The following is a 16,620-nucleotide window of genomic DNA, read 5'->3' as shown; positions in this document are numbered from 1 at the left end:
TCATCTCAGCACCCAGCTGACTTCATCAGGAGAGAGAGCGAGCTCCAGGCCAGCATGGGCTACACACAAGACCCTGTCTCAAGAAAGAGGGGCTGTGGAGATGGTCCAGTGGGTAAGAGCACTTGCTACCCAAGCATGAGGACCCAATTCAGAATCCCCAGAACCCGAGTCAAAAGCCAGGGGTTGCCTCATGTGCCTGTGACCCAGCACTGGGGGATGGAGACAGGATGGCTGGCACTTTCTGGTGGCCTGCCTAGCTCCAGGTTCAGTGAGAGACCCTGTCTCAAAGGAGTAAGGCAGAAAGTGACCGAGCAGGACACCAGATGTCCTCCTTCAGTCTCCATGTATGCACACACAGGCATGCACACAGGCATGTACATCTGCACACATAGTACACATACACCACAGACACTCAAAATATTAAGAGGGGGCTGGGGGAGGCAGACAAACATAAGCTTCTTAGGAGTTGGATGTGGTGGTACATGCCTACAACCCCAGAACCCAGAAGGCTGAAGCAGGGGGATAACTCCTGAGTTCCAGTCCCTGTCTCAAAAAAAAAAAAAAAAAAAAAAAAAAAGTAAAAATAGAGGCAGTCCCTTCTGAGGAAAAACTTGCTTTTGTGCACTTGCTAGTCCACCGGCATTCCAGAATGTCTTTGCTTCTCACAGACTCTTTGGGGTTAAACTGTAGGAAAGAGGCCAACAGAAGGACAGGAGCACAGCCAAGCCCCACTTCCAGCAGAGAGCGAGGCAGGCCCTGTCCAGAATCACACCTCCAGCAGAGAGCGAGGCAGGCCCTGTCCAGAATCACACCTCCAGCAGAGAGTGAGGCAGGCCCCTGTCCAGAATCACACCTCCAGTAGAAAAGGAGGCAGGCCCTGTCCAGAATCACACCTCCAGCAGACAGCGAGGCAGGCCCTGTCCAGAATCACACCTCCAGCAGAGAGTGAGGCAGGTCCCTGTCCAGAATCACACCTCCAGTAGAAAAGGAGGCAGGCCCTGTCCAGAATCACACCTCCAGCAGACAGCGAGGCAGGCCCTGTCCAGAATCACACCTCCAGTAGAAAAGGAGGCAGGCCCTGTCCAGAATCACACCTCCAGCAGACAGCGAGGCAGGCCCCTGTCCAGAATCACACCTCCAGCAGACAGCGAGGCAGGCCCTGTCCAGAATCACACCTCCAGTAGAAAAGGAGGCAGGCCCTGTCCAGAATCACACCTCCAGCAGAGAGCGAGGCAGGCCCTGTCCAGAATCACACCTCCAGCAGAGAGCGAGGCAGGCCCCTGTCCAGAATCACACCTCCAGCAGACAGCAAGGCAGGCCCTGTCCAGAATCAGAGTTCCACCTATAACAGGCTCGGCATGGACCCCAGATACACAGGGCCACGAGACCCTGCAGACTCCACCCGGCCATGGACTTCCTGTAAACAGATCCTCAGGGTTGGGAACTGCAGAAGGCTGTGACAGCTGGTGGGAAAGGAAAGGTAGGGGCAGTGGTCCCAGGCCAGGCCCTCACATGTGGCCCTGGACGGAAGCCTCACTGGCAAAGCCAAGCCTTCAAATCAGGCAAAGGGTCACCTGGGGAACACAGAAACACACAGTGGGCAGCCAAGCCTGTGTGAAGAGCTTAAAGACAATTTCTAATTTTCTTTTATCAAAAAGGGAAACCGAGGACCAGGGACATTACAGACCCACAGATACCATCCACGGATAGACAAAGAGACAAGAGACCTTCCTGTGACCATAAAGAGGGCCGTACCCTCTGCACCTGACCTCCTTGTCTCTGTCTGGAGTGCAGGTGACTTCCTGATTCCACCCTCATTCCTGCTCTGGAATTCAATACCACTGCACCCCAGGCTCGAAGGCCACACTCGGGCTAGCAGTCTCATCAGAGGGCAGGTAGCTACCTACCATGCATGAGACTCGAGGGGTCAAAGGAGGCACCACAAAAACAAACAAACAAGGCGATAAGCACCTACACTATCTATCCACTGTGGGGGAGACTTACCCGGGTATCACCCGATTAAAGTAAAAGCCTGGGACCTTCCTAAAGAGGCCAGCTGCCCCTTGGGGAAGTAAAATCAAGTGCAAAAGCCAGCTGTTTTGGGGAGACAGCTCATTGAAAGACCCTGTCTCTAGAGAGTGAGGTGAAGAAGGATAGAACAGAACACCTGACACACTCCTCTACCCTCAGCATGCATACACAGACACAGGTACTCACATGTACATATTCCACACACAAAAGCACACAAAACAAACTGGGCTTACTCCTGACTGCCCCTATGTCCCCTGCCCTGCAGCTGGGTAAGGGCTGGAAGGCCCTGAGTGCCCATTCAAACACACATTACCCTCCCCACCCTGCCCACCCATCACAGAATCCACTTGCCAAGATGAACTGGCGGTACCTACAATTAAGAACTCTTGGGTTCGCCCCTGGGCACAGTGCTGTCTAGAGAACACCGGGCTCTGATTCCTAACATAGGCACACACAATGCCCTGCCCTAGACTCCACCACACTCCTGCTGGAGGAAAGATTCTGTCTCCAGCGGACCATGCCAAAGGTACACAAAGCCTCTAAGTCACACTAAGAAGCCTCTTTAAAATGATGCCTAGCCTATACTTCAGAGAGAAACCTTGCTCTGTCAATCACAAATCCACTCTGCACATTCAAACAAGGAAAAGGAGAAACACAGGCGCAGGGAATAAAACCCAGGTATGGTCTCCCAGCACTGGGGAGGCTGAGACAGGAGGATTGCCTTCAATATGAGCCCATGCTGGGCCAGCCTAAGTGTGCAAACAGGTCTCAAACAAAGAAAAGAATGCAGCAAGAGTCTGGGGCCCCAGGATTCCACCCAGGACAGGACCCTGAGGGACACACTTACTGAGCCACTGAAAGAGAGGAAGAGCTTGAGAAGCACGTCCTCTGAGAAGGGCGGGTGCCGGGCCACCAGGTTGATGAAGCGCGTCAAGGCCCTCCGGCGGCCCTCGATGAACTCCCTGTCGGCTGGAGAAGAGTACAGGGTCACCACGGAGTTGGCAGAGCCCCTGCTCACAGCAAGCTTCCGAGCATCTCACCAGAGGGCAATGGAGCGCCACCTCCAAGCCCAAGTCACACATGGGTGCAGGAATAGCCAAGACTGACCGTGTCAGTGAAGAACACGGGGAGGTTGGGTGTGGTGGCACACGTCTCTGTTCCTGGCACTTGGGAGGCAGAGGAAAGAAGACTATAGCAAGATGGAATACAGCCTGAGCTACGCAGTGTCTGAGGTCAGGCTGGACCACAGAGCAAGACCTAGGTCACACAAAGAACAGTTTGGGGAAGCAATGTGATTCTACACAGCCACCTACAGCACAGGCGACTTAGGAGGATGTGGCTATACCATCACTACAAGCACACAGCTTCACCGTGCTAAAGCAGCTCCACATCCTGTGCTCATAACTTACAAGTTTATCATTATTAGGGCAGGCATGATGGCACAGGCCATTAATTTCAGCACTTGGGAGGCTGAGGCTGGAAGATTGTAATCTCAGTGAGTTCCAGGCTTATCCAAGTTAGAGTGAGATCCTTTCACACAAATACCAAGTCAGGTGTGGTGGCACATGCTTTTAATCCCAACACTCGGGAGGCAGAGACCAACCTGAGCTAAATAGGAAGTTCTAGGGCAGCCAGGACTGCCTGTCTCAAACTAAAAAAGCAAAAAGAAAAAGACAGTGAGATAAGGCCCATACCCATACCCACCCCACCTCAAGCCCTCCAGGTGTCCTTGAAGGCTGAGCTCTCAGAAATGCTAAGTCAGGTGACACTGTTTGCCCAGAGCCTCCAGGTACTAAGCCCTGCCTGGATACAGCCAGCTTGGATACAGGCAAAGGTCCCTTCCTGGCAGCTGATTGGTCAGTGGGGAGCACAGCTGTCCCAGACGCAGAGAGGGCTGGGAAGGAGGCCAGGCCATCAGAAACTGAGCCACCCAGCGGGTATACAATGGAAGCGTGTTTATATCCACATTGAGGAGGTTCAGGATGGTAGAAGCTGATCACTACATAAAACCCAACCAAGTTCCTTCCTTGCACGTTCAATTTCACTAGAGAGGTGGGGACAGGGAGAATGGGAACTGGCCGTCTCTGCGCCTTGTCTGTGCATAAAGTCTTACTTTTCTGTTGGAGAGACAGGGTCTGGTATAGCCCAGAGTGGCCTGGAACTCATGATCCTCCTGCCTCAGCCATCATGACTGGCATTACCCCTTTAATGGTTTCTATTGTCAGCTTGAATGACAGGATCTGGAATCACTTAGGAGACCAGTTCTGGGCACGTCTGTGAGGGAGTTTCTAGGGAACAGTTACTGGAAGGGGGAGACACACCCTAAAGGTGGCCAGCTCTATTCCCTGGCCTGAGGTCAAGAAGAGGAGCTGAGCCCTGCACCTTTGCTTCCTGACTGTGGATGCAGCGGAACCACTGCCTCCTGCTGCCATGCCTGCCCCCACCACGACGGATGGCACCTCCCCTCCTCACCCCGCTTTTGCCGGGCATTTGGTTACAGCAACAAGAAAAGCAATGAATAGATCCCGTGAGGACTGGCGCCCTACAAGAAGCAGGCCCACATACAGCCTCAAGCACCCTGCAGAGGCACCCCTGAGGCCAGAAGGCACCCCAGGCTGGCCACCCCCCTCCAGAGTAGGGCTAAGCCACAGCTATCACCACAGAACCTCCAGGGTGCGCGTGTGCTGCAGGCCTGCTGCCAGCCCATCCTAGACCGTGAGAAGGAGTATCCTGGGCTAGAGTGGGTCCACCCAGCACCATGCCACCCAGGAGGGCAGCTTGTTCCCACTTCACTGGGCCTCCCAGAACCCGGTCTTACCTCCCAGCACTCTCTTGGGTGGAAGGGCTGGCACCATGCGGTACGGGAATTTGTGAAGCAGCACTTCGTGGAAGACCACAAAGTCATTGTAGCGTCTGTACACGGAGGACTTGAAGCGCTACAAAACAGAAGAAGCATGGCAAGCAGGGCATCAGCAACCACGCCAAGCAGGGGCCCCACCACTGAGCCACACCCCGGCCCCTCACTGGGGGATTCTAGGCAGGGGCTCTACCACTGAGCCACACCCCAGCCCCTCACTGGGGATTCTAGGCAGGGGCTCTACCACTGAGCCACACCCCAGCCCCTCACTGGGGGATTCTAGGCAGGTGCTCTACCACTGAGCCACACCCCAGCCCCTCACTGGGGGATTCTAGGCAGGTGCTCTACCACTGAGCCACACCCCAGCTCCTCACTGGGGGATTCTAGGCAGGTGATCTACACTTAGCCACACTCCAGCCCCTCACTGGGGGATTCTAGACAGGGGCTCTACCACTGAACCACTCCCCAGCCCCTCACTGGGGGATTCTAGGCAGGTGCTCTACCACTGAGCCACTCCCCAGCCCCTCACTGGGGGATTCTAGGCAGGTGCTCTACCACTGAGCCACACCCCAGCCCCTCACTGGGGGATTCTAGGCAGGTGCTCTACCACTGAGCCACACTCCAGCCCCTCACTGGGGGATTCTAGGCAGGGGCTCTACCACTGAGCCCCAGCCCAGCCCCTCACTGGGGGATTCTAGGCAGGTGCTCTACCACTGAGCCACACTCCAGCCCCTCACTGGGGGATTCTAGGCAGGTGTTCTACCACTGAACCACACCCCAGCTCCTCACTGGGGGATTCTAGGCAGGTGATCTACACTGAGTCACACCCCAACCCCTCACTGGGGGATTCTAGGCAGGTGCTCTACCACTGAGCCACACCCCACCCCCTCACTGGGGGATTCTAGGCAGGTGCTCTACCACTGAGCCCCAGCCCCAGCCCTCATTTTACTTTTTGAAATCAGATCTCACTAAGCTGCCCAGGCTAGCCCTGAACTCATATTGTACTCCAGGCTTACTTGGAAGTTCAACTCCTACCAAGTCACTGGGAATCCATGCCTGTGCCCTGAGGCCCTGCAACCAATGCATTTCATCAGCCCTCTTTGCCTTTTCCCTCCGTGCAACAGAACTCACAGGAGTGCTACCAGATTCCTCATCCTCTCTGCCTAAGATTTTGCCAAATGTAAAAGTTTTAGAATTCTATATAGAAATATAAATTATAACATTTAGATAACTCTTTGTCATGATGAGACTTCTTCACTTCTTAGATGGGTATCATCCTGCTCTTAAAAAGTAAGCATGAGAAGCCAGGTTGTGATGGTGAACACCTTTAGTCCCAGAACTCTGGAGGCAGAGGGAGGCGGATCTCTGTGAGTTCCAGGCCAGCCTGATCTACAGAGTGAGATCCAGGATAGGCTCCAAAAGCCACACAAAGAAACCCTGTCTCAAAAAACCAAAAAATGAAAAAAGTAAAGCATGAGGCTGAGGAGAAGGTTAGATAGGTTCAGTGCTCAGTACACAAGCATGCGGACCTGACTCCAGATCTCCAGCATCCATGTAAAAGCCAGGAGGTATGGTAGTGTGATGGCACACACCTGTGTCCCTATCACTGAGGCGTGGAGACAGAGCCCACTAACAAGAAAAAAAGAAAAAAAAAAAAGTCAAGGTGGTGGTGGTGGTGGTGGCGGCGGTGGCAGCGCACGCCTTTAATCCCAGCACTCAGGAGGCAGAGGCAGGCAGATGATCTCTGTGAGTTCGAGGCCAGCCTGGTCTACTGAGTGAGTTCTAGGACAGGCTCCAAAACTACACCGAGAAACTGTCTGAAAAACAAACACACAACCCCCCCACCACCACCACCAGGAGCAAGGCCTGCTTTGCTGCAGCCGGGAGCACCCTTCCCAACTTCTCATAGCTTCTACTGCAGCCAGGAAAGACCACGGATGGCAGGTGGACCTGCTGTTCCTGCAGCATCCCTGAGGAGGCCCCCCAGCTCAGGCCTGCACCACACGCCCCAGGACAGTTTCACTGCTGGTGAGCAAGCGTCCTGCAAGTCCTGACTTTACAGAGCAGAGAGAGCCAGGCAGAAAGCACTCCTACCATCCCAGCACTGGGAAGATATAGAGGACTGTGACCTCGGGGTCAGCTGGGTACCTAGGACTTCCAGGCTAGCCTCAGTTACATGGTGAGACTGCCTCAAAAGGGAGGGAGGGAGGGGGGAGGGAGGGAGGGAGGGGAGGAGAGGGAAGAAGAAGAGAGCAGATGGGAGGAGGAGGGGAGACAGACAGGCAGGCAGACAGACAGGCAGGCAGGCAGGCATGGCAGTCCGCCGTGACAGGAAGGACACCTGCACACTGGGCCTTTGTCCTGAGATGAAATGCTCACAGCTTTTCAGACTAAGCCTGGTGTAACCAGGGCTGTGCTTTCTCAGAAGGGTGTGGGCCCTGCTCTGAGGACAAGAGGATGGTGTTAGTCATGAACTACTCTATCACAGGACAGACAGCAAAACTCTCCCTAACCCATCCTAACTGGAGCAAGACACCAAAAAACCACAGAAGAAGGCACAAAATGACCAAGATAGGTGGTGCCACAGGGATACCACCTGCTGAGCACTGAGGTGGCATCACCAAAGGGGTGAAGGGCATGAGCTGGCCCTCCCCTGTAAATGGGGGGCAGGGTCGGGACCCAGATTCCCCAGGGCTGATGTTCCGATCGTCAGGGGATTGCTGATACTGCACACCAGCACAGTGGCAACAGCACCACAGGTATGCACCCTGGAGACCAAAGAACTGTAGCTGGGCATGGTGGCAGAGGCCTTTAATTCCAGTGTTTGAGACACAGAGGCAGGCAGATCTCTGAGAGTTCAAAGCCAGCCTGGGATACACAGTGAGACCCTATCTCAAAAACATTTAAAAACAAAAACAAAGAAGATTCCTACAAAGCAGGCTTGGTGGCTCAGGCCTAGACTCTCAGAAGGTCAGGGGACTAGGATTACCATGAGTTCAGACAGCCAGGGTTACGTAGCAAGATCCTGTCTAAGAGAACTAGGAAAGCGGACACAGGGAGAGATGCTAAGATTCCTAAGAAAGAAGATTTCACTCAAAGAATAGACCTGATAGAGACCCAGCTGAGTTGGAACCAGCAGGTATTCAGAAGTTGGCTGGCCAGCTCAACTGCGTCATCAGGTTTTGGGTCACACCCTAGAGCCAGCCAGACCCATCTCCCACCGCCCTGCCCCAGGCTGGTCTGTGACTTCCGCTGCTGCACACTGGTGAGTCTCAGTTACCTGGCTGGAGACTTCGTATTCCACATGCTTGAGGAACAGGCCCTTCTTCTCAGGGATGAGCTCCACCTGCACCGTGTCCCTGGCCAGCAGCTCCTGCAGGGTGTAGGACAGCAGCAACGGATTCCCCTGCGGCATCTGCATTCGCCCGGGGTCCAGGTCCTGCCGCTGCTCAGTGACCTCGGACGCTCGTGGGCCTGGGGGAGACAAGGTAGATGACAGGTAGACAGCTGCCCAGGGGGTGGGGCCTCTCTGTATCATGTGTTGGCTCAGCACATGGACTCTGGCCACAGCCACAAAGCCACACCAGACCCACCCCCCCCCCCAGGCTACAGCACCCAGAAGAAACTAGGAGGCTTCATCTGTGCGAATGGGTAAGTTCATGGAAAACTACTACTGTGCAGTTAGGGAGGGAGGAAATGCTTGCAATTTAACAACAGACAAGCAATTCCTAAAGACATTCTTCCAAAGATGTACAGTGGCCAAAAAGCACTCGGAGAGATCACTGCACATCACTGCCACTAGGAAAACACGGATCACAGCAACAGAAAGACACCACCACCGTGATGGTGCTGGTAAACCTGTGTGTCTGTGCACAAGTGTGTGGAGAACAGAGGTCAGACTCACGTGTTATTCTTCATGCCATCTACCTCATTTTAAAATATATGTATGTGTGTTTGCCTTCATGTATGTGTGTAGCAGGTTCATGCAGTGCCCATGAAGTCAGAAGAGGGTGTTGGATGCCCTGGACCTGGAATTAACAGACAATTGTCAGCTGTAGTGCTGGGAATTGAACCTGGGTCCTCTGGGAGAGCAGCCAATCAATGCTCTAAACTGCTGAGCCATCTCTCCCGACCCCTTTTTGTTTTTGATTTTTTTTTTTTTTTTTTAGACTGGGTCTTACGGGGAGCCAAGGACACTCTGAATGAATGTGTAAGTGGATGAAGACCTGACTGCATGTGTATTGGTGACACGGCATAGCCATATCCTTGACATGCCTCAGACCCACGGGAACTGGCAAAGCCTTCTTCCCATCAGGCAAGGCTCAGAGGCACGGCAAAGCTTCTGGTCCAAGCACAAGTGTTTCTGAACCTCTGGCCAGTGTGTGCAAGAACTAACAACTGCAGCTTTCTCTCCCCAGACACTAGCAACCTGAGACTGCTCTCCTACAGATCTCCTAGCTGGGCCCTCCTGCCGTGCTGAGTTCCTAGTTGTGTATTGATGCTGCTCCATCAGAGCAAGCACGACACACCCACCCCAGCTTTTCTGTACGTGTCCATGTGTCTGTCCTTTCTTCATTCCCTCAAGCCATGACGGACTAGGCAGGGTCTCTTCCTTTCCCTGGAACTCATCAATTCAACGAGGTTGGTAAGTATGAGACCCACCTCATCCAGGGACCCTCCCGTCTTGGCCTCCTCCACATCACTGCCCCTGGCCTTGTATGTGGGTTCTGGGAGGCGGAACGCAGGTTTGTGCCTGTGTGGCAAGCACTGCACCAAGAGCATCAGCTCCCTGGCTCTATAATGAAAAATGATTGGCTTTGCTCTCTGTTTTTGTGTTCTGAGTCAGGGCCTCATGTATCCCATGCTACAATTATATTTGTATGTAGGGAGGATGACCTGGAAGTTGTAATTCTTCTGCCTCAGCCTTCCAGGTACTGGCATTATAGGGGATGCACCATCATATTCAACCCAGAGGCTTTCTGAAATGATAACATGTTCTTAAAATGCTCTAAGTATTTTTATATTTAAAATATAAATTGGGCAGTGGTGGTGCACACCTTTAGTCCAAGTACCAGGGAGGCAGAGGCATGTGGATTTCTGAGTTCGAGGCCAGCTTGGTCTACAAAGTGAGTTCCTGGACAACCAGGGCTACACAGAAAAAACAATGTCTCAAAAAACAAAAACAAGAAAGCTCAAGCCAGGAGGGTGGTGGCTCAGACCTTTAGAGGCAGGCAGATCTCTGTGAATTTCAAGGCTAGAATGGTCTACACAGCAAGTTGCAGGACAGGCTCTGAAGCTACACAGAGAAACCCTGTTTTTTGTTTTGTTTCGTTTTTTGAGACAGGCTGGCCTTGAACTCACAGAGATCCGCCTGACTCTGCCTCCCCAATGCTGGGATCAAAGGTGTGCAAGAAACCACCTCCTGGCGAGAAACCTTGTCTTAAAACAAAACAAACAAACAAACAAAAAATGCTCTAAATAAATGCTGGTTAGAAAATTCCGAATATACAAAATATACTAAAAACATACTGCTTAGGGGTCCGGGCTAATGGCTCAGTAGATAAAGCATTTGCCACGCAAGTGTGCAAATTTGAGTGTGAATCCCCAGAACCCACATAAAGCTGAACTTATTAGAAGCAGAAGTGTCTGTGATCTCAGTGCTGCACAGGGAGATGGGAGGCAGAGACAGCAGAAATTCTGGAGGCTTGATGGCCAGCTTGTTCAGAGTGGACAGCAGTGACGAGACCCCGTCTCAAACAGGGTGGAAGCCGAGAGCTGACACCGGAGGCTGGCTGTCCTCTGACCTGGACAGTGTCATGCATGCATCCACCCTCTCGCACACACAAAGGATAATAAATATAGATGTATATGCATATAGACGTGTGTATACATACATACTGAATAGTACCTGGGCCTGGTAAAGGGACTTTTCTTCTCCAGAAGTGAGAAACTGCAGGTTTGATTTTTTTTTTTTAATTCTATGTATGTGTGTGTCTGTATGGGGGTTTGTGCACCCAAGTGTGGATGCCGATGATGGAGGAAAAGGGTGTTGGCTCTCTCGGAGCTACGAGCAGTTGTGAACTGCCCAAGTGGACACTGGAAACCAAACCTGGGTCTTCTGCCAGAGCAGCAAGCTCTCTTAACAGCTGCACCATCTCTCCCACCCCAGGGTCTATTATTTTAAGTCATGGAACTGGATTTACAGACAGCTGAGCCTCCACACAGGTGCTGGGAATTGAATGCAGGTCCTCTGCAAGAGTAACCAGTGCTCTTAACATCTCCTCAGCCCCTTAGTTACTTTTCTACTGAAGAAAGAGACACCATGACCAAGGCAACTTATAAAAGAAAGCATTTAATTGGGGATTTGCTTACAGTTTCAGAGGGTGAGTCCCTGACCATTATCGCAGGGAGCATGGCAGCAAGCAGGCAGGCATGGCAGGGGAGCAGTAGCTAATTGACATGTTGAGATAACAACCTCTAGACAGACAGCAAGCCAAATGGAATGCTGTGGGCTTTGGAAACCTCAAAGCCCACCCTCAGAGACACACCTTCACCAGTAAGACCACACTCCTAATCCTTCCCAAACAGTTCCACCACCAAGGACCAAGCATTCAACTATACAAGCCTATGGGGACCATTCAAACTATCACAGAGTCCTTTCTTAGAATTTCCTGGTTCATGATTTTGAAAACTGGGAAGTGGGGGGTGAGGCAGAGAGAGTAAGCGCAAGCTGACAGAGAATCTTGAAAACACTGAGGCAGAGGTGATTCTTTGTATACAAGGAAACCCTCAAGTCAGACCAACAGCCACAGAAGTCAAAAGAAAACAGGCCTGTAATCCCAGCACTTGGGAGGTGGAGGCAGGAGAATCAGGAGTTCAAGACAAGACAGAAAGAGACAGACAGATCAGGCTAATGTAGGCAGGACACGGTGGTGCACACTGCTAATTCTAGCACTCAGAGGCGGGAGGATCCTGATCTCAAGGCCAGCCTGGTCTACATAAGGAGACCTGATCTCAAAAAATAAAACAATAAAAACAAAACCCCGATGGTGATACATGTCTCTAATCACAGGATCGGGAAGGCAAAGTAGGACAACCACACCTGCCTTAAGTCTAAGGCCAGCCTGGGATACAGCACGACACGCTATCTCAAAGCACAATGTAAGTGACATCGATGTGATATAAATGACAAAGGAATAGAAATATGAACAAAGCCGGCAGAAATGTAATACACAGAGAGGCAGCAGAGGTCTCTATTAAAAAAATATTTTTTTTTCGCCAGGCAGTGGTGACACACGCCTTTAATCTCAGCATTTGGGAGGCAGAGACAGGCGGATCTCTGTGAGTTCGAGGCCAGCCTGGGCTACAGAATGAGTTCTAGGAAAGGCACAAAGCTACACAGAGAAACTCTGTCTCAAAAAACCAAAATGAAAAAAAAAAAAAAAAAAATATATATATATATATATATATATATATATATATATATATATATATATATATATATATATATTTCTTCCAGACAGGGCTTTGGCCTCCCAGATGCTGGAATCACAACTGTGTACCACCGTTCCCGGCTGAATCTTTTTCAAAGTTTTCTATTAAGCATTTATTTATTTCAAGATTTCCCCAAAGATTAGGTAAGACAGTCCTCTAAGACAGCCTGAACTCTCTCTAATGATTACCAAAGGATCACATGCGGGTGAAGAATGTGAACTTTGCACAAAGGAGAACTAAAAGGCAGATCTCTTCAGCACAAACAGCATCTCCACCTCCGGCTTCTCTCTAACACCCGGGAAAGGCAGGTGTGGGGGTGCACACATGTAACTCTGGGTGTCCTCAGGAGTTAGAGGAACAGAGGAGCAGAGTCTGTGATCAGCCTGGGCTACACAGACCCTGTCTCAAAAACTAAGGAGAGGGTCTAGTAACATGGCTCAACAGGTTACGGTGCCACCAAGCTTGATGACCAAAGTGGTGAAAGAGAGAACCAACTCCCTCTAGTCCTCCTGACTTCCACAAGCATGCTGTGGCTGGTGCACATGGCCCAACCCAAACAATCAGACTAAAAAGCTAAAGTGTGTGTGTGTGTGTGTGTGTGTGTGTGTGTGTGTGTATACATACATACATACATAGAGAGGCTAAGGAAAAGGGCCAGTCAGTACTTGCCATGTACATAAAAGGACCTAACTTATCTCCAGCACCTATGACTGTCAGGCTAGATGTGATGGAACTCACTAACTCCTCCAATTCCAGGAAATCTGATGCCTTCTTCTGGCTTCCTCAGTAACCACACATACACATGGTGCACATACATACACGGAGACAATACACTTATATACATACATGGATGGATGGATGGATGGATGGATGGATGGATGGATGGATGGATGGACGATAGATATAGATAGATAGCCATAGGTAGGTAGGTAGGTAGGTAAATAGATCAACAGACAGACAGATAGACAGACAGGCGACAGAGCAAGTGAGCCTGGCAGTGGTGGTGCACACCTTTAATCCCAGCACTCAGGAGGCAGAGGCAGGTGAATCTCTGAGTTCTAGGCCAGCCTAGTCTACAGAGTGAGTTCCAGGACAGCCAGGCTACACAGAAAAACCCTGTCTCAAATAAATAGATAAGTAAGTTAATAAATAAAAAACAGGGTTGGCAAGATAGCTCAGAAGTGTAGGTCCATGCAACCAATGGTGATGGACTTTGACCCCTAGAACCTACATAAAAGTAGGAGAGAACTGAGTGTGTGTGTGTGTGTCAACTCTCACAAGTTGTCCTTATTGCCACATGTGCACCATGGCACATGTACCGCCAACCATAAATAAATGGATACATGTAATAAAAAATTTCTAAGAGGTTAGCACAGTGGCACATACCTATAATCCCAGCACTCAGCCAACTCTCTCTGCCTCATGGCTGTGTCTCAAGACATGAGCTCTCAGGTACTGCAGAGGAAGGGGGAGTCAGATTCCGAGGCCAAATTGACCATACAACAAGACCCAATTTCAACACACACACAAAGGAAGACACAGTAGCCCTCACCACCCAGTGGGCCTGTACCACCACTGCCAAGAACACAGCAAGAATCCTTCCAGTCCCCCAGTGTCCCCTAGACAGGCCCCACCAACCTCGTGCACTCCCTACTCTAACCATTCTGGAACAAAGTGCTTTACTGTGGGGTTCTCAACTGGCAGCCAGTGTGCCTCAGAATTAAATGACACAGCACAGCTGAAAATAGCTGGTGAAAATAGAACAATAAATGTCACTGACTTCCTTCCAGATTTATTACCCTCCAGTCCAGGAACATTTTGTGAAGCCACCAACAAAACCTTCGAAAGGGTTCCCCCTGAAGCCATGACTGGTGGTTCAGCCTGCTTCTGATAGGAGCTTCTTGGGAAGCTCAGTCAGAAAGATCGCAAGTTCAAAGCCAACTTGGGGTAGACAAAGTAAGCTCAAGGCCAGTCCTGTCTCAGAAAGTACAAAGTGGACTGGGAATGTAGCTCTGGCAGCATGCTTGCTTAGAATCCTCCAGCAAGGGGCTGGAGTAGCATGGCTCAGTGACAGAGGCCCGCATACACAAAGCCCTTGGTTCAGTACTCAGTACTAAAGAGAAGAGATGTTCCTCACAGCAGAGCTTTTGTAGGTGTTCACTTCCAATGACATGGAAGTCTGTAAAGGACTCACAGACTTCTCCTCTCTGGAGACTTCCCTACCCGAAGAGCAGAGGAGCCACTACAGAAGAGCTAAGCAGATGCAGGACAAGCAGGCGTGGTGGTCTGAGTGAGAATCCCCCATAGGCTCACATACCCTCAGACGGTGGACCTGTTGGGGAAGGACTGGGAGATATGGCCTTATTGGAGGAGATGTGTCACTGTGGTGGGCTTTGAGATTTCACAAGTCCAAGCCTTTCCTAGCCAGTCCTCTCTGCCTCGTGTCTCAAGATATGAGCTCTCAGATACTGCTTCAGCATGCCATTCCTTCCAGCCTGTCACAATGCTCCCCACCATGATCATAGACTCACCCTCTGAAGCTGTAAGCCCGATCAAATGCTCTCTTCTATAAATTGCCGTGGTCATAGTATTCTGTTACAACAACAGAAAGATAACTAAGACAAGATCTAAAAACAGTGAGTCATCCCATAGGCAGTCTGAAGCCATGTGATGCCCAGACAAACGGGAAATGGAGAGGCAACAAGCAAAACTCAAGATGTTGTGATTCCAAGTCAGTTACCACTAATGGATAAAGTAACGACCCCAGCCAGGCACTGCAGTCACAGCTGTAATCCCAGATGAAATAAAGTAACGACCCCAGCCAGGCACTGCAGTCACAGCTGTAATCCCAGATGTAACAAAGTAACGACCCCAGCCGGGCACTGCAGTCACAGCTGTAATCCCAGATGAAACAAAGTAACGACCCCAGCCGGGCACTGCAGTCACAGCTGTAATCCCAGATGAAACAAAGTAACGACCCCAGCCGGGCACTGCAGTCACAGCTGTAATCCCAGATGAAATAAAGTAACGACCCCAGCCGGGCACTGCAGTCACAGCTGTAATCCCAGCTGAAACAAAGTAACGACTCCAGCCGGGCACTGCAGTCACAGCTGTAATCCCAGATGAAATAAAGTAACGACCCCAGCCGGGCACTGCAGTCACAGCTGTAATCCCAGCTGAAACAAAGTAACGACTCCAGCCGGGCACTGCAGTCACAGCTGTAATCCCAGATGAAATAAAGTAACGACCCCAGCCGGGCACTGCAGTCACAGCTGTAATCCCAGATGAAATAAAGTAACGACCCCAGCCGGGCACTGCAGTCACAGCTGTAATCCCAGATGAAATAAAGTAATGACCCCAGCCGAGCACTGCAGTCACAGCTGTAATCCCAGATGAAATAAAGTAATGACTCCAGCCGGGCACTGCAGTCACAGCTGTAATCCCAGCTCCTTGTAAACCATGCCACAGCCCTCTCTGTCCTTTGCTGAAACAACTCTTTCACAATTGCTGTCTTCAGCACAGCAGTCCCAGGCCAGAAAACTTCCTGCAAGGTGTATGCTATACACAGGGACAGGCAGGCAGCTCCTAGTGCTGCTAGGAGGCCAAGTCCAACCCTGCTCAGGACCACACAACTCCAGGCTGAGCAACAGAGGGGCTGCTGGAGACGTCCCCAACTCTATGTCGTAGAACAGACACTCTTCACCATGGAAAGCTCGCTGAGAACCATCACAGGCACCATGTGGCTATTTCCTGTAGGCTGAACCTGACCATCACAGTCTGGACACAGAGCAGCTGCCATGAGACTCAGCCTACTGACATGGTTCCATGGAGGGAGAGAGATTCAAAAAGCTCAGGAGTCTTTAGGACCCTCAATAAGCCCTTCCCTCCCCAGGGTCCCAAATGTTTAGACCAGGTCTTGCTGGTGTAGCCCATGGATTGCCCATGCTTCTGTAACTAACCCCAATAAACTCAACCAGTTCAGCAAGAGGGGCTTGGATGGAATCATTCTTTTGGTCCACCAGTGCCCTTCCTACAATGAACTACAATGAAGTTCCTATGTCTAGGCTTGTCATGGCGGCAAATGTCTTTAATCCCAGCATTTGGAAGGCAGAGACTGGTGGATTTCTGTGAGATGGAGACCAGCCTGGTCTACACAGTGAGTTCCACAACAGCCAGAGCTATGTAGAGAGACCCTGTCTCAAAAATAACCAAACAAAAAGTCCCTAGTTCCTATGGCA

General features: G+C 51.0%; 1 protein-coding gene across 1 annotated transcript in view; it reads right to left on the bottom strand.

The window, feature by feature from the left end:
• The window catches only part of Snx8 (sorting nexin 8), a 51,425-nt gene that overhangs the window by 14,044 nt on the left and 20,761 nt on the right, over nt 1-16,620 (bottom strand). The window contains exons 2-4 of the mRNA XM_036172340.1: nt 8,169-8,362; nt 4,850-4,967; nt 2,879-3,000 (exon numbers count right to left, since the gene is read on the bottom strand). Coding sequence (XP_036028233.1) covers nt 2,879-3,000; nt 4,850-4,967; nt 8,169-8,362 — 434 coding nt within the window. The remainder of the gene's footprint in view (nt 1-2,878; nt 3,001-4,849; nt 4,968-8,168; nt 8,363-16,620) is intronic.

This window comes from Onychomys torridus, chromosome 22, assembly GCF_903995425.1.
Source record: "Onychomys torridus chromosome 22, mOncTor1.1, whole genome shotgun sequence".
NCBI lineage: Eukaryota > Metazoa > Chordata > Mammalia > Rodentia > Cricetidae > Onychomys > Onychomys torridus.
This window is presented reverse-complemented; position numbering and strand designations above follow the sequence as displayed.